This window comes from Bidens hawaiensis, unplaced genomic scaffold, assembly GCF_021521415.1.
Source record: "Bidens hawaiensis isolate Kalapana, Puna unplaced genomic scaffold, B.hawaiensis_p1.1 tig00001179_1, whole genome shotgun sequence".
NCBI lineage: Eukaryota > Viridiplantae > Streptophyta > Magnoliopsida > Asterales > Asteraceae > Bidens > Bidens hawaiensis.
The window spans coordinates 39,682-62,841 of NW_027491068.1; the positions used below are offsets into that span (position 1 = coordinate 39,682).

Genomic DNA, 23,160 nt, shown 5'->3' on the forward strand with positions numbered 1-23,160 from the left:
TGGTGGATGGAGAAAGAGAAACTGTTGTGTTCGGGAACAAAGAGGTATTGTTTATGAACTTTCATCTTTTTATTAAAATAGTTTAGATTCTTCATTATATCTTGTTTCCAATCCAACTGGGCTTGGGGAAAATTTGGATTTTGGAGAGCCTGTACTGGGCTTTTTGTTTATAGGCCCACCCAAGTTATATACAGGCCAAAGCACGAGGTATGTATATAAATAATATCACCAATGACCGTTTTATGTATTGGGCTATTGAATTATTATAAATCATATATAAAACACAAGTATTCTAGTGTTTTTGAAGTAAACAAGTGTTCACTTAAGTATATAAAACACATGTACTGTAGTTGTAATAGCCAAATCCATTGAAAAACCGAATAGTTTAGCTGGTAAGGATGTTTTTTATATCAGACATTATGTATTAAGGTTTGTGTATAAAAACATATCAGCTGTGGCTTTGTTTCCTTTTATAAATTAAAAGAACTGCAAGCACTTTATCTGACCCAATGTATAACTAGATTTACTAATTAAAATTAGGTTAAATCCGTCTACATACTAAGTCTGGGGTTAACCGAATCAACCAAACCATATTTTAAAAAAATAAATTAACCAACCATTTACGACTCTAAAAACCAAAACGTCAATTATAGCTTTAGTTTCTATGGTGTTGCCCTCACTAACATCTAATCATTTTCAAACATTTATACGATTGCATTATGAAAACAAAACGGGCTGAAAAGTAACGTTTGAAGCCATTTAATCAACATAAGTTCCAAGACAAAGATATGAGAAACCTCGTGAAAACATACCCGTTACAGAATAAACACATATAAACCTAAGTCCGTAAAAACACACCAACCCCTCCCACGGTCACACAATAGTCACTACCTAAAGCCAAACCGAACACCTCATTTATCTGCAACAACAAGAATAAATACAAGTAACTACGAAACTATTTCTTCAAAACAAAACAAAATAATAAAACCAAAATAGTGAAGTTACCGTTACAGGCCAGAAAGAAGTCGCGAGCACAGAGCTACGTGGTGGAGTCTTTATCTTTGTTATGATCTCCACCATCATCATCATCTGGTGCTTCATCAAAGAAATGGTGCATTACCTTTTGGGGTTCATCTTTAACTTCAACTTTGAGAGCTAACCGGTCATAATGATCCTGTTTTGTGTTCTGAAGAAACACTAATTGACCCCGGGCAGATTACGGATAATCTGGGGGTTAAATAGATGTTTCCCACGAGGGTTAGGTCCGGCAAGATGGTTCCTCTGATGACCTGCAAAACAGACACCGTGAGCTCGTCACTGAGAAGGGGGGGGTACCTCCTTGTGACCACCCTCCGGCGTGAGAATCAGACTAGATTGCTCTTGAATATAAGTGTATATTAAGAGATTGCTAGAGAAGATAAGATAATGAGATATCAGATAATGTAATGTGTCCATACCATTCCAAGGTGTTGGAGTATTTATAGCCGAAGGTAGGTTTCCAAGAAGGTACAGCCGGCTGAATAGTATTCCTGTTCTGCCAACTGTGGGCTACGCACATGCCATGCTGGTAGTTGGTGGGTAGGCAGCGGCTGATAGTGACCAGGCCGGCTATGTACTATTCTTTTCCACCAACTGCAGGCTATGCACGTACTACGACAGGTTGGTGAGTAGGCAGCGGCTAATAGTGACAGGGGTTGGTGAGTAAGCAGCGGCTGATAGTGACCAGGCCAGCTGTGTACTATTCCTTTGTCACAGTGAGCTGTCGCTGCTTTGGTCAGACCTTTTGTCCATACCTCGTCAGGTACAGTACAAAAGGTCCTCCAGTAGCGTACGGACTGGCTCATTTGGGCGGGAGTATTCCCGGCTTTGGGCGGGAGTGTTCCCGGCTTGCTCACTCCTTCTTCAGGTGACATTACTGAATTATTTAAGAGTTAAGTGCCTTGTGCGTGTAGCCTTGCTGCGCGGGTAGCCTTCCCTGATGGCTAGTATCCGTTACTGAGGGAACAGGCGGAGTACGTCGACCATTGGGAGGCTTTTCCTGCGGGAACAGCTTGCGTACTGCGAGTAAGGACGTCACGTCTCTGAGAATGGTGGGTCCTGCGGATCCAGTTGGTTTCTGCGCAGACGTCTCTCTTCAAGGTGAGTCTTGCGAGTTTAGACTTTGCGCAGACGTCCCTGTTGAAGGTGAGTCTTGCGGTTTCAACTGCGCAGACGTCCCTCTTTGAGGTGAGTCTTGCGGATCCAACTGGGCTCTGCTGGGACCTACCTCTTCATATTCTGATATGTGTAACTTTGATTTTGATAAGACAGCTGTGATTGGGCCAGTGGAGAGCTTTTCATAGCCAGTGGTTCCAAGTGCCAAGAATCACTCATGGTGCCACTTTCTGACATATATGGATGATGCTCATCTACATCCTCTTTCATCACATACCTACCAAATATATTTCGCCAAAATCAACTTTCAAATATGAAGCAATTCTTTCAATTTTGCAAGACTAAACTATTGAGAGAACAAAAAGAACAAAATTAATTAAATCGTTTAACTTTTTCTATCAATGGTTCATATGTTTTAAAACTTTTACTTGTTACATACAAATGTGTACTTCAAAAGACACCATTAAATTAATGTGTTCATATGTTTATTTCATTTTCAAATGTTTACCAACACATGCGTAGGTTATGTGTTGGAAAATAAAACTATACATGATTTAGGCGTACCCACACATGATTTACACATGTGTAGGTTCTATATATTAACAAATTTTGTTTATATATTTTTTAGAATGTTGAAGAAACACTAAGTGACCCGGTACAGATTATAGATAATCTGGGGGTTAAGTAATGTTTCCCACGAATGAGGTCTAGCTGAGAAGGCTGTTCTTCAGGAGACCTGCAAAACAAACACCGTAAGCTCGTCACTGAGAAGGGGGGGGTTCCTCCTTGTGACCACCCTCCGGCGTGAGAATCAGACTAGGTTGCTCTGAATATAAGTGTATATTAAGAGATTGCTAGATAACTGGATAGCAGATGATCTTACCATTCCAAGATGTTGGAGTATTTATAGCCGAAGGTAGGTTTTCTAGAAGGTACAGCCGGCTGAATAGTATTCCTGTTCAACCAACAGTGGATTACGCACAGGCCATACTGGTTGGTGGGTAGGTTACGGCCAACAGTAACAAAGTCGGCTGCACTATTCCACCAACTGTAGACTATGCACGTCCCACTTACTGTGGATTGTACGCAGGCCATGCTGGTTGGTGAATAGGTTACGGCCAACAGTAACACTATTCCACCAACTGTAGGCTGCGCATGCTCCACAGTAAGGGTTGGTGAGTAGGCAGCGGCTAATAGTGACAAACAGTACTAGAGGGTGCTCCTCCTCGCACTGTTGTCGGTGAGCTGTCACCCTGTGATTGGCTCATGGGCTGTTCTGGTCAGATCGTCTGTCCTATCCATACCTTGGTAGGTATGGTACAAAAGATCTTTCAGAATCAGACTGGCTCATTTGGGCGGGATTGTTCCCGCCTTGCTCATTCCTTCACGTGACTGCTGAAGTAGCTAGTGTCTTGTGCGTGTAGCCCTGCTGTCTGCGGGTAGCCTTCCCTGATGGCTTGTATCCGCAGCTGCGGGAACAGGCGGGGTACTTCACCATTGGGAGGCTTTCCCTGCGTGTACAGCTTGCGTACTGCGCGTAAGATTCTATGAGCATGGTGGGTCCTGCGGGAGCAGATGGCCTTTGCGCAGACGTCCCTGTTCAAGGTGAGTCTTGCGGGACCAACTGGTCTCTGCTGGGACCTACCTCTTCAAGTCCCCCCAGTCCAATGTTCTTCTCACGAATGTTTAATAAAGTGAGGTGAACTTTTGGACTTTAAGCAAGGGGTTTTGAAAAGGGTTTAGTTTTAAGGTTCTCCGTGGGGATTCTTCCCGCGGGTTTCCTAATGTCACTTGCAAAAATTCCCGATTTTTTTTGCTTGATCTTTGGGTATGATGCGGGTAGGTATGTAACCTTCTCGCAAGTCAGGAGCGTTGAGTCTCACTTGTGTGGATTCTCCTTGAGGTTTTAGTGGTTTTGAACATAGTGATCAATTATGTTTAAACCACCAATTCCATCCTGGAGCCTCAAACAATGTAGTTCTCGACGTTCCCGCTATGCGGGGATGTTATTTTCGTTTCCGCAAGCATTGCCCAGAAGATCCTTCTTGGTTTCAATTCCCTGCGGAGCGCTAGGTACGTGAAGGGTTTTGCCTGAACACTGTACCCGCGCTCGTCTTACGGTTACTTTACTTTCAAGGTGCCCCTGGCATCAATTCCCTGCGGGTGCTAGGTATGTGAAGGGTTTTGCCTTAACACTGCACCCGCACCCGTCTTATAGTTACTTTGTTGCCGGGGTATTCTTGGCTTCAATTCCCTGCGGGTGCAAGGTATGTGAAGGGTTTTGCCTTAACACTGTACCCGCGTCCGTCTTATGGTTACTTGGTTGCCAAGGTAAGGGGTGTTTTCCCGCTTACTTTTGAATCTTTTTGAATTTTGAAATTCAAAAGGTTGGTAAGGATAAGAACAATCCAAACATCTGAAACGTCGTGCGACAGTTTCTTCTGACTGTCAGGACGTGCAGGAAGTTATGGTGACGTGACAGAACATGGTCATTCCAGTCGCTTTTTCAGGCGCGTGGGCGTGTTTTTTCGGGCGCGTGGCCGCGAAGTTACTGGCACGTCCTTTCAACAGCTGTTGCCAGCTTGCTTTTTGCCACGTGTCATAGTTTCATTGCACCGTCGATTTCTCTCTCCTCCGCATTAAATTCACCGCATTAATTGCGATTACTATATAAAGGGGAAGAGGGTTATTTGCAATTCACACTTTCACCTCTCTTCTTCTTCTTAGTGATTTCCGGCAAATACTCCCCTTTTTCAGGCAAGCATTTTCCCGAAATCACTCTTCTTTCTGCAAAAATGTCTTCTCATGATGCTGAAGCTGTAGCCGACGATAGGAGTACTGCTGGCGAGTGCCAGTGTGCTCTACCTGTCGATCAGTACCAGTACATCGTCAGGAAGTTCATGCTCGAGTCTCTCGAGCCTGAGTTTCCTGAATCTCACCAGACTGTGTACGATGCCCCCAGTGGCAAGATCGGGGTAAATGCTGCATTCTTTGTTTATGGAAACCTTAGGTTCCCATTGACAAAGTTTATGTACCGTGTCCTGGAGAGGCACGGGGTGCACCTGACCGAGGTGCATCCGATGGCGATTGCCAAGGTCCGGCACTTCGAGTGGGTGTGCCGGATTCTGGGTATTGAGCCCTACGTGGACCGCCTGATGACCTTCTATACTTGGAGGTGCGTCCAAGGGTGGTACACCCTGACAACCCGTATTAAGGGTTTAAAGATCTGCGTGACCGAGCGCAGTCTCCGATCGTGGAAGCGGGAGTTCTTCTACATCTCTGCCCGCGCCATCCCCATTGCTATGAAGTTCAAGAAGGGTCAAGCGCTTCCGAGCCTTCACGCTTCCAGCTACCAGGAGGCGGAATGGTTCGCGAAGATATCCCGGGTTCAATCTCCGGTTTACCGGTTTGCGGAGTCCGGGATGGTGCTGCTGGGGATGAGCCGGGTATGGAAGGATGCGTCTCGGTTTCCTATCCTTCTCGAATACGGTTTGAACTCTATTCCTTATGGTATGTCTTGTCTTTCTTGCTGATATTAGTTTATTTTCTAACTGTTTCTTTTCTTTCAGAGGGGAATAATTTGGAGTCGCTCCTGTTCCCGCGGGAAGCTGACAGTCCCGTGCGGGTGGGCACTCGTGCTCTGGACGACAATGAGTTGCCCATCCTGGAGCAAACGGCGGATAGGTTTATGGAGGTCTATCCGCCGGGCCAAGAGATCCTGAGCCACCGGCGGCCAGGTAAGGAGATATTTTATCCCGAACCCCTCAATGCTGTACCCGCTGTTGGAAATCCTTACATCCTATCTTCTTCTGAGGAATCCGCAGATGGTCCTCCCCTTGTGCGGAAGAAGAAGACTGCTGCCGGCGTGAAGGGGAAGGAGAAGGCCTCCACAGCTGATCCAGTGGTTCTATCTGACACGGAGTCAGATAGTGAAGAGGTGGCGGGGAAGCCCGGTGGTGAGAAGACCACTGCTCCGGAGGCTACGACCGTTACCTCCGGAGAACCAACGAAGACGACGGTGACCGGTACCAAGAGGCCGGCTCCATCGGGTTCCTCCCCGCCCGTCCGTACGTTCAGGGTCAAGAAAACCCGTAAGTATAATCATAATGCCTTTGTAGATTTGTCACTTCATAATTTTCTTTTTAACACTTTCTTTGTGCAGGCGTGGATGTTGACGCAATCCGGGGTGAAACGCAGGGGAGTACCTCCTCGCCAATGACGGTAGGCTCGGTCAGCCTTCCTGAGGCGTCGACCCAGTCGCCTGCGCCTGCATCCGCTGGTCCAGTTGCTCGTTCCGTCGAGCCAACTGTTCCGGCCGAGATGACGTCACCGCCGGCCGTGAGTGCGATTTTTACAGCATCCTTCACGGAACCGGCGGTTACTGCTGCTTTTAAGGAGGCGGCGACCGCGGCGGAGACCACGACGGCGACCACGGCGGCTGCCACCATGCCCGCGCCACCGGCACCGACAGCCGGACCATCAGGTACGCGCAGGGCTTCCCGCCGATCTTTGCCACCTTCCCATCTGCCTGACCTGTTGGATGGATTTCCTTTAGGTTCAGGTGATGGGTTTGGCGGATATCGGCCTGTCATTGACCCTACAGGTGCGTAGGGTTCCTTTGTTTTTCCCCTTTTTTTTATCATCTTTTCCTTACTGTCTTTGTTTCTTTTGCAGTGTCGGATTCCAATGAAGTGTATGTTCCACGATGGAACATACGCCGAGGAACAACCCTTCGTACCCCTGTGGAGTGCGTGGACCGGGCTCGCCACGCTGCTCCTCATGGTGCGTTGGGGGAAGCCATGGCTAGCTACCAGGAGGGTAGGCTAACCAATGAGCTTCGGGTTCTCCAGGCCCGGATGCAGCCGCGCATCGAGCTGCTTTGTCGTGAAAACGACAAGTTGAAAGCAGCTCGCGCCAAAGACGTATCTGAAGCGCGTGCTCTCCGGGAGGAGAACCAACAGCTGGCGGCAGCTGCCGCCGCCAAGGAGAAGGCCTTCAAGGCCCTCGAGGTTGAAGTTCAGGCGCGACTCGAGGCCCGTTCCAAGGCTGCCCAAGCTGTGAATGAACAGCTTCGGCTGGCCAGGGAAACTGCGCGAAACGCAACCGAGAGGGCTGCCCAGGCTGAAGCCGTTGCTGAGCCTCTGCGTTTGGAGAATGAGGAGCTGAAAGGCAAATTAGAGGCTCTCCAACGCGCTCATGATGCCTTGGCAATGGAAGATGCCAAGAAACTCCAGGAAATCCTGGACCAGAGGGGGGTGCTTGACCAAACCGAGCGGAAGCTTAAGGGCGTCGAAGAGGCTGCCGCTAAGGAAGTTTTACTTGCCAACCTTAACAAGAGCGAAGCCGAATGCGCCCATACCGAAGCTCAAGCTGCCCTCCAATGGCTTCTTCGAGAAGCGTTGCCTCAGGTATGTTTAGATTTATCTTCACGCATTTCTTTTGTAAGAAAAGGTTCTAATACTTGTATTTTTTTCTTTCTAGGTTGTGCGTCGGGTCTTTTCAGAGACCTCCTACGATGATGCTATGACCGCAGCCCTCAACGCTTCTCATGATGATGGGGAAAAGGCCGGCTTCATGCTTGGTCTAGGGTTTGTTGAGAAAGGCGTCCCGCCTTCCAACTTCCCTTTGTTCGATGTGGATACCGAAGCCATTTACGACCAAGCATTGAACCAATACGCCGCCTTCCCGCATCCAGTGGTGGAAAAGGTGGATGAAGTAGCTGTTGCTGATGATGGGTTAGCTGTCCTCAAAGCTTTCCTCGAACCACCCCGTTCTTCTGACGGAGCGGGTCCTAGTGGAGGCGGCCCTGAAGCTTGACCCCGAAGATCCCTTTCCATTGCTTAGACTTGTATAGATTCTCTTCTAGGCGGGTAGTAACCCGGCCATTCTTGTAATATATTATTGAAATATAAATCTTTTTGCGTATAAGATTGTTATTTCCTTCTTTGGATTCCTTGCTTTATAAACTCATGACTTGCATACTTAGTTTAAGTTAGCAATTTTCCAAGTGTTCTAGAATAAGTTAACCTTTTGAACGTGGTTGATGATGGGTTAAAGTTTCGCTTCCTCTTTCGTGATTGTGCGGGTAGAACCGTCACTTGCACTTGGTAGGATGGCTAAACTTTAACCTTTATCTGACCTGCGTGCAGGTTTTCCTCATTTCTAAGTATTTAGGATAAGTTAACCTTTGAACGTGGTTGATAGTGGGTTAAAGTTTCGCTTCCTCCTTCGTGATTGTGCGGGTAGAACCGTCACTTGCACTTGGTAGGATGGCTAAACTTTACCCATACCTGACCTGCGTGTAGGGTTTCCTTTTTTCCTTGTATTTTTTTTTTTTTTTTTTTTTTTTTTTTTTTTTTAGGATAACCTTTGAACGTGGTAAATGATAGTTTAAAGTTTTGCTTCCTTATTTGTGATTGTGCGGATAAGACCGTCACTTGCACTTACAAGGATGGCTAAACTTTACTTACATCATACCTGCGTGTAGGTTTCCCTTATTTTTAACGTTGTGTTTATGCGGGTTTTGCCGCCTTCCACACGTAACGACTTACTTCTCCCCCTTTATGTGGTAAACACCGGCACCAGTGGGGAGTTCATAAGAATAAAGGTAAACACATTATGAAAGGAGAATCATTTCCATTAGAAGTGGCTCTTGGCCTTTTCTTTACAAGTTTTGGAATTGATCTACATATAACATTTGCGTAATTGAGCTCCATTCCATGTTCTTGGGATGGGAGTGCCATCGAGCCTTTCGAGCCGGTATGCGCCCTTTCCCAGAACTTGTTTGATAACATATGGCCCTTCCCAGACTGGGGCCAACTTTCCTGGGCGTTCTTGGTTCGAAGCCTCGTTGTTACGCAGTATGTAGTCTCCTTCCTTGAAGTTGCAGAGTTTTACCCGCGTGTTGTAGTACTTTTGCATTTGTCGTTTGTAATTCTCTTCACGCACTGCGGCTAAGTCTCTGCGTTCCTCGGTTAGCATAAGATCCAACCGTCTTTCCGCATCATTGTCTTCTGGCTGACTCAAGACCCTTGGTGAGGGTAGACCAATTTCGACCGGGACCATGGCTTCCGTGCCATAAGTGAGGCTGAACGGGGTTTCCCCCGTACTGGCCTTCTTCAGCGTTCTGTTTGCCCAAAGGACGTGCGGAAGCTCGTCCACCCAGCCGGATCTGTGTTTCAAAAGTCTTTTCTTGATGCCTTCGACGATGCTCTTGTTTGCTCTTTCCACCTCACCATTACCTTGCGGGTGTGCCACTGAGGTAAAGGTGTGGGTGATTTGAAGTTCTTTCAGCCACTGTTGTAGCTTCTTGTCAGCAAAGTTGGTGCCGTTATCGCTCACCAAATTCTGTGGAAGTCCAAAACGACAAATTATAAATTCCCAAATAAATTTTTTGATATGCTTTGCGGTTGTTTGGGCTAAAGGTTTTGCTTCTATCCACTTGGTGAAGTAGTCGATGGCTACCACTAGGAACTGAACATTTCCTGCTGCTGTAGGAAATGGGCCTGTCACATCGATGGCCCACTTCTGAAATGGCCACGAAGAAGTGACTGGAACCAGTTCGTTTTTTGGGCGATGCGTGTTAGGTGCGTAAAGCTGGCAAGACCTGCATTTTCTGATGTATGCCAGTGCATCCGTATGCATCCCCGGCCCCGTTGTTTAGCTTGGCTACAACAGCGCGGGGGCCTGCGTGTACCCCACAGATGCCTTCGTGTACTTCCCTTAGGAGGTAGTCGGCATCTTGGTTGTCCACGCATCTCAAGAGTGGGCCAAGAAAGTTACGTCTGTAAAGGATGTCATTGACGAGTTGATAATTCAGTGCTTTACAGCGTAGTTTTCTTGCCTGTGTTTTTGACTCTGGTAGTATTCCTGCTGCAAGGTAATTTATTATTGGTGTCATCCATGTTTCTGTATTGTTCTGGATGACACAAATTTCCTTGTGCGGGACTGATGGTGCTTCGAGGAGTTCAATGCGGATGTCCTTTCCCAAGTGGGTGAAGGCTAGTGATGCAAGCTTGCTTAACGCATCCGCAGATTTGTTTTCGCTGCGCTTGACGTGTATGACTTTACAATCACTAAAATCACGCATAAGGGTTTTCGCCTGGGCGAGGTACAGGGCCATGGTGTCATTCACAGCCGTGTATGTTCCATTTATTTGGTTGGCCACCAGCATGGAATCCACGTGGGCTTCTAAGTTTTTCACTCCCATCTTACGCGCAATTCTCAAACCGGCCAAGAATGCTTCATATTCGGCTTCGTTATTCGTACTTGGAAAGTCCAGCCGAATAGCGTAAGTATATTCTTGGCCTGCTGGGTTGGTTAATTTTAACCCTGCGCCTGAACCCTCGTTACTGGCTGCTCCATCAGTGTAGAGTCGCCAGACATCATTGACGTCCTGTGCTGGGGAGGGTTGAGCCTCCTCCTGGCACTCTTTTTCCCGCGAAACGGGGACTTCTGCAATAAAATCGGCCAAGACCTGGCCTTTTATGGCTGGTCTTGGCTTGTACTTAATTGCATATTCTCCCAATTCAATTGCCCATTTGGCTAGACGTCCCGATAATTCGGGTTTGCCTAGAACATTTGAGAGTTTGAAGTTGGTGAGAATGGTGATTGGGTGGCCCTGGAAATATCGTCTTAACCTGCGTGAAGCGTGTATAAGTGCTAAGACCAATTTTTCGAGGGTAGAGTACCGGGTTTCTACGTCTGTTAGTACACGGCTAACATAATAGATTGGCATCTGGATGCCCTTTCGTTCTACTAGCAAGACTGCCCCGGTTGCTCTATCTGTTGCGGAAAGGTATAGGATTAACTCCTCTCCCGCTTGTGGTGCTGTAAGCGTTGGGAGTTCGATCAGGCGTGACCGAATCTCCTGAAAAGCTGCTTCCGCTTCTGGTGTCCAGCGGAAGTGCGTTTTCTTCAATCAGTTTCTCAGTGTTGACACGAAAGGAAACGACTTATCCGCATGGTTTGCCAAGAAGCGATTAAGTGCGACTAGTCGCCCATTCAGTGTCTGAGCCTGTTTGATGGTGGTAGGTGATTCCATTTTAACAATGGCTTCGACCTTTTCAGGGTTCGCTCTAAAGCCATCTTTAGTAACAATGACTCCCAAGAACTTCCCTTCTTCCATCCCAAATGAACACTTGCTCGGGTTGAGCTTCATGTTTATCTTTCGGAGCGTGTTGAAAGTTTCTTCAATGTCTTTCAACATCGCCTCAGGCTCGAGGCTTTTGATGACCAAATCATCCATATAGACTTCCAAGTTTCTCCCGATTTGGGCATGAAACTCTTTGTCCATTAGTCGTTGGTACGTGGACCCTGCATTCTTAAGTCCGAATGGCATCATTTTATAACAAAATGTACCATCGGGCGTCCGAAATGCGGTTTTGTCCTGGTCATCAATGGCCATGTGGATTTGGTGGTACCCCTTATACGCATCCAAGAAGCATTTAAGGCGAAATGGCGCCAACGAATCCACTTTGAGATCAATTTCTGGTAACGGATAACAATCTTTGGGGCATGCTTTGTTCAAATCTTTGAAATCTATGCACATGCGCCATTGTTTGTCATTCTTCGGTACCATTACGGGATTTGCAACCCATGTTTGATATCTACTAACGCGTACGATGCCTGCGTCAAGGAGTTCCTTGACTTGGGTTCTACACGCGTTAGTTTGTTCAGGCCCCATTACCCTGCGCTTTTGTACGATTGGCGTAACAGCCGGATCGCATTTGAGCTTATGCTCCGCCTTACTTCGGGGTACACCAGTCATGTCAGCTGGTGTCCACGCAAAGATGTCAGCGTTTTTCTGCAGTAAGCGCTTGAGTAAGGTGCGGGTGGGATCAACAATTGTTGGTCCAATGGTAACGGCCTGGTCGGGGTATTTGCCATTGAAGGCCCATTTTTCCGGTTCAGTGACGGTTGGTTTAGCCTTCTTCGGTTTGGGTTTAGATGAGACAGATGCAATGCATACCTGGGGAATGCCAGAGATCATTGCTACACCCTCAGCTGTTGGCCATCCCATCATGCCGTGGACTGAAGATACCACGGCGTTGAATCTTGCCATCCCATCTCTTCCGAATAGGATGTCGTATGTGTGGTGTGGCTTTTTCATCACGACAAAATCCAAGTCTTCTGTGCGTGAATGATTCCCATCAGTAAGAGTAACGGGGAAAGATAGGATACCCAGGGGTGTTTCTGTACCGCCATCAAACCCTTCCATTGAAGCGTAGACCGTTTCCAAGCGTTCCTTGTCTTCATCATCCAGCTTATCAAAGAACTGCCTGTACATCACTGTCGACGAAGCGCCGTTGTCAGCAAGAGTGCGGGAGGTGATGTAGTGCCCCAGCTGGCTTCTGATGACGATGGGGCCTTCTTTGCTGGGGCCTCCTGGCACTCGCGGGAAGCGCACCTCAGCTTCCTTCCACGCGCATGGTTCTATCACCCGTCTTTTTCTTCCTCTGACCTTGCCATGAACCATGTTGATGCTGATGTCGACGGGCTTTCGTCCGTTACCTCTGTACCGGTTGTCATTCCTTCCTCCCTTCCTGATCGATGCCACGAGATGTGCAAGCCTTCCATCCTTAACAAATGTTTCAATAATATCCTTCAAGGATGTGCACTCTTCAGTACCATGACCCTTTGTCCCGTGGAAATCACAGGATTTGCTTTGATCCGCATTAGGTTTCTGCCGGATCGATGGGGCTTTGGGCCATGGCAATTTTTCCGTGGCAAATATCTCCGTGACGCTCTTTGTGAGTGGCGTCCACCGGTGTTTTCGATTTGAAGGGTGTGTGTTGTCCCTTCCGCCAACAAGAGGGCGAGAGCTGGATGAGGTGTCAAAGTTTACCCTTGACTGCCAAATACCTAGCCTCCTCTTTTTGTTCTGCCGGGCGATCCGGACATTGTTCTCTCTTGTCCTCTGCGTGTAGAGGTGCGTACTCTGGGGAAGGTCCCTTCCCAGTTGCTTTCAGAATCAGACTGCCGGGCGATCCGGACATTGTTCCCCGCCTGTTCCCGCAGCTGCGGATACAAGCCATCAGGGAAGGCTACCCGCAGACAGCAGGGCTACACGCACAAGACACTAGCTACTTCAGCAGTCACGTGAAGGAATGAGCAAGGCGGGAACAATCCCGCCCAAATGAGCCAGTCTGATTCTGAAAGATCTTTTGTACCATACCTACCAAGGTATGGATAGGACAGACGATCTGACCAGAACAGCCCATGAGCCAATCACAGGGTGACAGCTCACCGACAACAGTGCGAGGATGAGCACCCTCTAGTACTGTTTGTCACTATTAGCCGCTGCCTACTCACCAACCCTTACTGTGGAGCATGCGCAGCCTACAGTTGGTGGAATAGTGTTACTGTTGGCCGTAACCTATTCACCAACCAGCATGGCCTGCGTACAATCCACAGTAAGTGGGACGTGCATAGTCTACAGTTGGTGGAATAGTGCAGCCGACTTTGTTACTGTTGGCCGTAACCTACCCACCAACCAGTATGGCCTGTGCGTAATCCACTGTTGGTTGAACAGGAATACTATTCAGCCGGCTGTACCTTCTAGAAAACCTACCTTCGGCTATAAATACTCCAACATCTTGGAATGGTAAGATCATCTGCTATCCAGTTATCTAGCAATCTCTTAATATACACTTATATTCAGAGCAACCTAGTCTGATTCTCACGCCGGAGGGTGGTCACAAGGAGGAACCCCCCCTTCTCAGTGACGAGCTTACGGTGTTTGTTTTGCAGGTCTCCTGAAGAACAGCCTTCTCAGCTAGACCTCATTCGTGGGAAACATTACTTAACCCCCAGATTATCTATAATCTGTACCGGGTCACTTAGTGTTTCTTCAAATGTTTTTAGAGATAAATAAATATCGCATTTCAACCATTTTCTTGTATATAAATATTTCAAAACTGACAAGAGTCAAGGTTAATTTTTGCATCTTGAAATATTAAGTAATTAGTTAGCATGAAAAAGTACAAGTTGTCAGTATTAAACTACATAACTTAGGCTAAGGGGTGTGGGGGGCTCTAATGGGGGCTCCAGTAGGGGCTCCAGCCAATAATATTATGACGTGTGGCAGAGAGAGAAACTGGATAAGGGGGGTGTTGGAGCCCCTGGCCCTGGTGTGGAGGGGCTCCAGCAGGGGCTCCAGCGGATTTTTTTTTTATTTTTTTATAAATGTATTAAAAAAACGTATTATTAAAAAAACATCGGTTGGTCTGGTGACGACCATAAATCGTCGTCAATATAATCTGAATCTAGGTTTGAGTACCAATTTTCAGACATTTTTGGGTATTATATAGGAGTTTGGGATATTATATAGGAGTTTGTAAGGTGAAATTGTGTTTTGATATGGTTGAAATGGGAGTAATTTGGGGTATTATATAGAGGTTTTTAAGGTTTTTTTTTTTATTAATTCCGAGCTCAACGGCTCTTTTGGGCATCCACACCAGCTTTTTCTCTCTCTTCTCCCGCGACCACACTCACGCCTGCCTGGGGGCTCGCGCTCGCGCCCCGGTTCGCGCCCCGGTGGTGTGGAGTTAGCGCCTGGGGGCGCGAGCGGAGGGGCTCTCGCGCCCAGGTTAGCGCCCCACACCCCTCAGCCTTAGTTAAGGTTTATTCAAATAATTGTCACAGCCTGATTATATTATTTTTTTTTTCTTTTCATAATTATTCTCATCTACCCTACTATAAATAGTTAATAATACCACACAATATGTTAGAGGTTTTATAAATATTCTACAGTGTAAGTTGATATATGCTCAGAGAAAGAATCATTTATACGACACTGGACATTAGCATGTGGTGTCTGCATCTGCATGTGTACAATCATGACAAAAGCTTAATGCTAAAATATTAACATGAACAAACCTGTGATCTTTTTGTGAATGAGAGTAGGGGCTAGATTCCAACAAAAACCGATCTTGAGAAGACAAAACATTATTATTAATACTAATATTAATAGCAGGAGAAGATCTAGATAGTTGAGGATAAGCAAAAGCAGGTGAAGGAGGATAATTAGTTGAAGAAGATTTAGCACTGCAGATTGATGAAGCAGTTGTAGGTACTTCCACAGGCTTTCTTGAACGATTCCTGCCTCTGTGCATGTGCCTTTCACAGTATTTAGAATCAGGGTAGACTTCTTTTGAACACCTCCATTTTTTACCATCTGTTCTTCTGCACCTTCCGGGTTCTGGATCAATCTTTCTACCAAATCCCATCTGGAAATAATCTCTTCCAACTGCACATTATTTCATGTAACTATTCAAAGTTAGTTCAAAATAATAATAGAAGAAGAGGTAGCTAGGTTATATTACTTGGGAGTAGAGGTGCACAAATCGGTTTTTTTTAAAAAACCGATTCGGTTATTAACCGGACCGGTTTTTTTGGCCCGGAAAAAAACCGGTTCGGTTAATAACCGGACCCGTTAATAACCGGTTTTTGTATCTGAAAACCCTAACCGGTCTAACCGGTTAGGACCGGTTTAGAAACCGGTTAGAACCGGTTAATAAACCGGTTTTTTTATTAACCGGTTTTTTAATAACCGGTTTTTTTTTTTTTTTTTTTTTTTAAATAACCATTATTTTTTCACAGTATAAACAAACCGGTAACTACAAGGCAAAACGGACTGACTCCATTCTTTGCTTTCGTTGTTAGGGTTCTTTGCTTGGAAGATTAAAAACACATAACTTTCATTTATAGCTTTTACATTAAAAATACAAACATTAAATCGTTATCGCATATTCGTAACTCAAAAATACAAACATTAAAGAATGCTTAGACACGATTACATTAACAACTTGCTGTTTCTTACTCATTATTTTCTTCGCTAACCGATCCCGAGCTATTCCTTAGGTAATCGTCGTACGCGGCTTCTTCATCGGTCATTGGTTGAGTGTGTCCTTGATTGACCTCGTCTTCATACAAGCCCGCCTCATAGTCCATTTCCCCCTCGAGTGAGCGTTGATGTTGTGCCCTATCTAAAGAGTCCAAGTAATCCTTGTAGCAAATCGACATCTCTACAGCTGGTGGAGTGAGTCGAGTCCTCCTAATCGATATAACCCTGCCAGAAACAGAAAAAGCAGACTCCGAAGCTACCGTGGAAGCTTGGACCGTTAGTAAATCTTTGGCCATGGCGGCGAGGATCGGAAACTCATCCTCCTTACCTCTCCACCAAGCCAGCAAATCAAGACTTCTAAATTCATCCGGAGTCATGTGTTTCACAAAGTTGGTACCACCATACCTTCCAAGTTCACTGCTTGGGGTGTTTACCTTTTGACGTTTACCGGCGTCTTCCCAAATCATGTAGTACATCCCCATTTCAAGGTCGGTTTGGGATTGGGATTGGGCAACAGCTCTTAACGAGTCATGAATTTGGGAAGACGACCCGTATTTTGTAAGGTAAACATCATACATGTTAGACAAGGTGGTGTTGAAAGCATTCTTTAAAGTTTGGTTATAATAGGGGTTTTGATCGTCGTTTAACTCTAGCTCATCACAAATTTTTTCTATTAAAGCTTCAACACCACCAACATTGATGCAAGGGTTTAACGCAGCAGCACATGTCAAAACAGCGGGTAGTTCTTGAAAATATTTTCTAAATTTTTCTTTCATTTTTACACCCATATCAAAATAAGGTGCACCCCTATAATGAAGTTCACTCAACTTTGTGCACATGACAGCAATTTTTGGTAAAGCAATGGGGCTTGTTGGATAGTAAACCCCGGATAAACTAGTTGTGCAAGATTTAAAAATTTGAAGGACCTCCGTAACGATCTCAATCAATAACCAGTTTCTAGGATCGTACGGTGCACATTTACCCCTACTTGACAAAATTTGATGAAACGCAACTAGTGATTCTTTTTGTTGGATGGCTTTCTCAAACATATCACAAGTCGAGTTCCATCTTGTTGGACAATCCCAATTTGGCCCCAACCATTGACAATTAGCTTCTACACAAAATTTTTTGTATCTTGAAAATGTTTTATTGTTGCTAAAAACATCTCGTAACATTCTTTTAAAATTGTTTCTTTGCGTTTCGATCACGTTTAACCCATCTTGCACGGCCAAGTTGATAATATGTGCAATGCATCGGCTATGAAAAAACGCTCCATCACAAATAGGTTTATACTTTAATTTTAAATGGCCAACCGCGGCCGTATTGTTGGACGCGTTATCAAACGAAATTGAAAAGATTTTATGTTCAATCTTGTATTGTCGAATGACTTTATCCAAGAGTTTAAAAATATTTCTACCCGTGTGCGGGTAATCAAACAATTGAAACGCAACGGTTCGTTTCATCATTTGCCACGACTCGGGGTCAACCCAATGAGCCGTCACACAAATGTATGAGTCGGGCGAACCATTAGGTACCGACCACACATCCGTTGTTAAGTTTACACCAGTTTGTAAGTTTGAAAAGTATGAAATTAGTTCGGATTTAGCGTTTTTCCAAGCTTTAAGACAATCTCTTCTAAGGGTCGAACGACTTACGTGTTGGTAGCGTGGTTGAACATACTTTTGCATCATCTCCGTGAATTGAGGGTTGTCGAAGTGGTTGAAAGGAAGTGTATTTTGAATCACAAAGTTTGAAAACTGTTGACGTACCGCTTCAAGGTCGTACGTAAACACCGTTCCTTGATTCGTCATCTCCGGCTGCGAACTACTTCCCGATTCGTCCTTCAAGGCCTTGCAAAAGGGCCTTTGTACATGCGCTTTTAAAGTGGAGTTTGCATCTTTGCCATAAAACTTCAAACAATGTTTGCATCGAGCTTTTTGGCTACCGTTAGACATTTCGCATAGGTCGAAATGTTGCCAAACATCTTGGTTTCGTTTCGTGGGGATGACCCGAACGACCGTTTCTCCCGTGTTCGAGGCACCCATGTTGACGGATGAAGCAGCACTTTGGGAGGCCATGATAATCGACTACGAAATAAGAGCGTATGGAGTGGTAATGTGGTATAATAGAGCATGAGATAACAAAATAATCGCCTATGAAATAAACGTTTAGAGCGTTTGGAGCGTTTGGAGTAGTATAATCGAGTGTGTTCTAACCAATACCCAACCTAAACTATATATAGATGTTTATGGGGGCAGAATGGTAAATAAAAAAAAAACGGCTATATAGCCGTTTCTCAACGGCATTAAACCGGTTTTTAACCGGTTAACCGGTTACTAAAAAACCGGTTAACCGGTTTTTTAGTAACCGGTTAATTAAAAAAACCGGTTTTTTTTATAACCGGTTTGAAAACCGGTTTGGGCTCTAAAAAGTATAACCGATATACAAACCGGCGGTTTGTAAACCGGTCAAACCGGTTTTAAAAAAACCGGTTTTTTAAATAACCGGTTTCCGGTTTAAACCGGCAAACCGGTTCGGGGACCGGTTTTTTTGACCACCTCTACTTGGGAGGTTCTGAGAGTGGTGGTGCATGATGAGTCTAGTGGAAGACTCCAGGCTTCTTTGAATGGAGAAGAGGAGATCAGGGGGTATGGGCATGCCTGAGATCATGTATTTGTAGACAAGTGCTTGGTGTTCTAACTCTTGCCATTGGCTTGATGTGAATGGAAACCGAGAAGAACTCATGATTTCCATTTTTTTTAGATGTGAAATGGATGAATGAATGAATGAATATTAATATAGTAGGAAGTGAAAGGAAACTAAACTAATGGTTAATGTTTCAGATTGATATTTTATGCAGCAGCAGAAGCAGTAACTGTGTATGTATGAGAGAGAGAGAGAGAGATCTGTAACACTTCTGCTGCTTACTATGCTGCCTTTATGGCAGCACTTGCCCTGACAAATTAACATTATACAGAAACCTATAAAATATATATGGTCACATACGTATACTATACGGTTTTGAATATGGTTATAATTTGCTTATCCGAATCTTTCTACTTCTGTATTTCACTATCTATTTAAAGAAAGGCTTAGGATCCTTTTACACCACTTAACATTCTCACACATCATTTTTTTCCTATACGACTTGTATAGCACCTAAATCGTGTCATATATTTAGTATATGTGATTTATGACTTTAACATCATATGTAACCTTCATTGTATCGACACTCTTTTTGAAATTTTTTTTGATGACCATATATTTAATATATGTGATTTATGGCTTTAAAATCATAGTAGCCATCATCCAGACATATTATCGGACTTGCATCATATTTTTTTTATCAGTTTTAGCCGTTCACTTTTTCGACCATTTCATGTGTTATTTCACTTATACAGAATTATGTTTTATATTAAAAAGTTGAATGATATGATATTTTAGAATAAAATAAATTGTCTATTAATATTTGCATAACACGCTTGGCTAAGTAATTTGTAGTTGTACCCTAATAACATTTATTTAAGATTATATTATGTTACACTTTATAGTAGTCCGTACACAATAGTCTATACGGGTCGTTTAGCACTATACGACTCATATAGGCTCGTCTGAGCGTTTTTCGGCAGCGATTAACAGTGGCCAAAAGACAGCCTGAATTTTTCTAGCAAATGTTTTCTATACGGCCGTATAGCCTAATACGACCGTATAGGTTTGTCAAGGAGCAATACGAGACGTTTAATGCCTATACGGTCGTATAGGCTGAAAAAAAATTGTCCCATGTCAGTCATCTGTATCCTATACGGCCTGTACAGGCCTATGCGAGTAGTATAGACATGTGGGGGTGGTGTATGAGGATCACATCCCTTGAAGAAATGATGTTGTGTTTGAAATAAGTTAAATAACCTTTCAAAGTTGGTTTATCCATCGTTATAGTGTCTCATTACGAATGACCTCATGATATAAACTCTTAGTCGTATTGAATTATCTTCAAAACGTTTGCTTGGATCTCGATAATACATCGTGACAGTTATAATAATACTGTCTATTTTGATTAGAGATGACTATTGTTGGATCTCGATAATACATCGTGACAGTTATAATAATACTGTCTATTTTGATTAGAGGTGACTATTGTAGATTCGTAGACGCTTAGTACTAGACTTGTCGTTTAGTAAAAGTTTTGTAAGGCCCCATTACCGGTGCCATACTTTAGACGATGGATTTACTCATAAACATAGTTCTAAATATCAGAGTTAATTAAAACTTTACGCGGAATATAAATCTTTCATAAACGTCACATATCAAATCATAAACATGTCTTAAAACATTCCTCTTCTCTTTCAAAATCAAAATATAACAGGTCTTCAGATGCCAGACTCTTATTCTTCTGCCATGTGTCCCCGCTCAAGCCAGCTGTCTCATTCTACTCACCTGCGTGCATACTAAAAGTCAGCTACGCTGAGTGAGTTCTAGTTAATCATACATTACACACACTTGCCTTCAATCATGCATCCGAATATACATAATAATTACTTTACTAATTTACTTTCATACATACATTCATACTTTATTACTTTCATACTTTATGTTTACTGTTCATTCTATCTCAGATATTATTAGGGTCTGATCCCTCTTTCCTTTGTCTATCTCAGATATTATTAGGGTCTGATCCCTTTCTTATCTATCTTAGATATTATTAGGGTCCGATCCCTCTTTACTTCTCTATCTCAGATATTATTAAGGTCTGATCCCTTTCTTCTCTATCTCAGATATTATTAGGGTCTGATCCCTTACTTCTTCATCTTCGTATATTCTGTCTTTGCATACCCGTAACATACATATACTTTCTTTAATCATTCATACATACTCATATGTTGTACATATACATATATATATATATATATATATATATCATACACATTCATCTTTCATATACATACCTCCCTTGTCAATACGTGCAATATCCGAAGATCGTTCACGTACCGACAAACTTTCATTCACAATCATAGCATAATATCTATCACATAAATCATACATGGCATACACTTACCATTTAAGGTAAGTGTATTAACTATCACATCGAGTATGCACACAGCCCCGAAAACATAACAAGGAATGGGGGCTAGAAACTCACCTGAATGCGGTTACGTTCACCGTTAATCGTAATCCCTTTCCTGAGCTGTGCACGGCTAACTATATAATATCTACATGTATCAATTAACTATTACTACTCATATCGTATTTCTTATCTTTATATAACCCACAACGAACAGGGGTCCGGGGGCAGCGCCCCTGGCAGCAGGGTTTTAGGGGCGGCAGCCCCTAGCGGGGTCCAAGGGGTAGAGCCCCTGGCTGGGAAAATTTTATTTTCGTTAACTGTCTTAACGCATTTTCTATTAGGATTTTAAGTTATTATTTTATTCACCTACTCATTCGTTACAGTGAATTAAGCCTGATTCGTTAGCCCGATTCATGGTCTACTACTGGATTACTTTTACTTAGCGTTTTAAGCGAACTTAACATTAAGCGAACTTAATCATTAAGCGAACTTAACATTAAGCGAACTTAATAATTGAGCGAACTTAATCATTATGCGAACTTAACATTAAACGAACTTATCACCAGGCGAACTTGTACGAGGCGAACTTATATGGGTGCGAACTTATCATGCACGCGAACATATTCGTTAGCGAACTTATCTACAGCAACGACGGGTTTTGATTTTAACCCCATAAACATCTCTGTTCAACCCGTAACCCTTAGATATGATGTTAATCAATCCCGTGAACATTCCCATGATCATTTTTTATAAGATTCGGCCCGAAAACGCACAAAGTTTGGACCTTTAAGCCTAAAAACGTTCAATACTAGATCTAAGGTTTTCTATGAACGAACCGTACGTGTTTATGGGCCCATTAGGTTCGTTCTAACATCAAGTTCGTTACTTTACTTTTCGTTTAGACCCGATCTATTATAGTTTCAAGTTTCGTGGCTAACCGTTTATAAAAACGTAAACTTTAAGATCAAGAACATACCTTTTCGTGTTCGTTTGGTCTCGGTTAGCTAGGTTATGAATTTGAATCGTGTATCTATCTCGTATATTGAAGATCTATCTATATTGGGCTCGATTTTGGTCACGGATCTCGCTCCTCCCTCTCACGGCCGTATATATGTATGGAGGTGTGTGTGTGTTCTTGAGTGTGTAGAGAATAAGATGGAAAGAAATGAGGGTTTAGGGTTTTAGGGTGGTTTAAGGGAGTACTTATACTACTAAAGCCCATGGACCCTAAGCCTATCTTATCCATAATCCCATCTTGATTAATCTAAGTCCATGATCTTTTCTTTATTAATTATTAACGCGAAATCACTAAACGTAACTTTCTTTATTTAATGTTATAACTTGACATTATAATATTTAGGATGTTACAAGTTTTATGTCAATTATTCAATTTTAATTTTTAACTTTTAACATGTTTAATACTTCATTTTAGGTGTTACTCAACATCAACCATACTTATCAAATATCTCACTAGTAGCAAGGTAAATTGTATGATCTGGGAGAGTTATAAGATGCAGACAACCATACTTCGATTGCTCTATCCTAATAAATAAAGAAAATGCTTTCAAAGAAACACTCAGCTCTAAAAAAGACATGCATCAAAAGGTATCGCATGAAAATAAATAGTACTAATCTGTCGGTGATGGTTTCAAACTATAGAAGTATTGTTATACCGTTAGACCATGGTATAACAATAAATCATTAGTAACCTACCAATAATTGAAACAAGGTAATAGAGTGTAGACAAAACATCAAAGTAAGATGATGATTACATAAAGCTAATATGCAATAATCACCATCGCTTTGATAAAAATTGACTCCTTAAGAGAAAACTATGATAGCATTGTACTCTTTCCCCTAGAGATTCTTAACTTTAATCTTGCATCTTCACGAAACTATATCTCTGACCATGTCCTAAGAAAAGTGAAAGACTATCAAATCTGGGTTTGTATGTCCATCCCAAATCAGTTTGGGTCTGCCTCATCCATCTTGTCTAGGGCTGTAAGCGAACTGGACGTCCGGCGGACGTCCGGGCGTCCGTTCGGCAAGAAGTTCGTTTATGTCCGTCCGTTTAATAAACGAACCGGACATGGACACA

General features: G+C 43.7%; 1 protein-coding gene across 1 annotated transcript; it reads right to left on the reverse strand.

Annotated features, from left to right (window-relative positions):
• Positions 1 to 1,039: 1,039 nt before the first annotated feature.
• LOC143561706 (uncharacterized) lies at positions 1,040 to 18,830 on the reverse strand. Its single transcript, XM_077049706.1, has 4 exons — positions 18,565 to 18,830; positions 15,034 to 15,403; positions 2,267 to 2,431; positions 1,040 to 1,169 (listed from the first exon to the last, which is right to left on the reverse strand). The coding sequence occupies exons 1-4, from the start codon at positions 18,752 to 18,754 to the stop codon at positions 1,040 to 1,042; spliced, it is 855 nt and encodes a 284-aa protein (XP_076905821.1). The 5' UTR covers positions 18,755 to 18,830.
• Between the last annotated feature and the right edge of the window lie 4,330 nt (positions 18,831 to 23,160).

Coding starts and splice junctions, on each gene's coding strand:
- LOC143561706 (XM_077049706.1), bottom strand. CDS start 18,754: ATGGAAATCATGAGTTCTTCTCGGTTTCCATTCACATCAAGCCAATGG. Junction 2,432..15,033: donor CATTCACAAAAAGATCACAG/GTTTGTTCATGT, acceptor TATATTTGGTAG/GTATGTGATGAAAGAGGATG. Junction 1,170..2,266: donor ACATATCAGAATATGAAGAG/GTAGGTCCCAGC, acceptor AAAACAGGATCA/TTATGACCGGTTAGCTCTCA.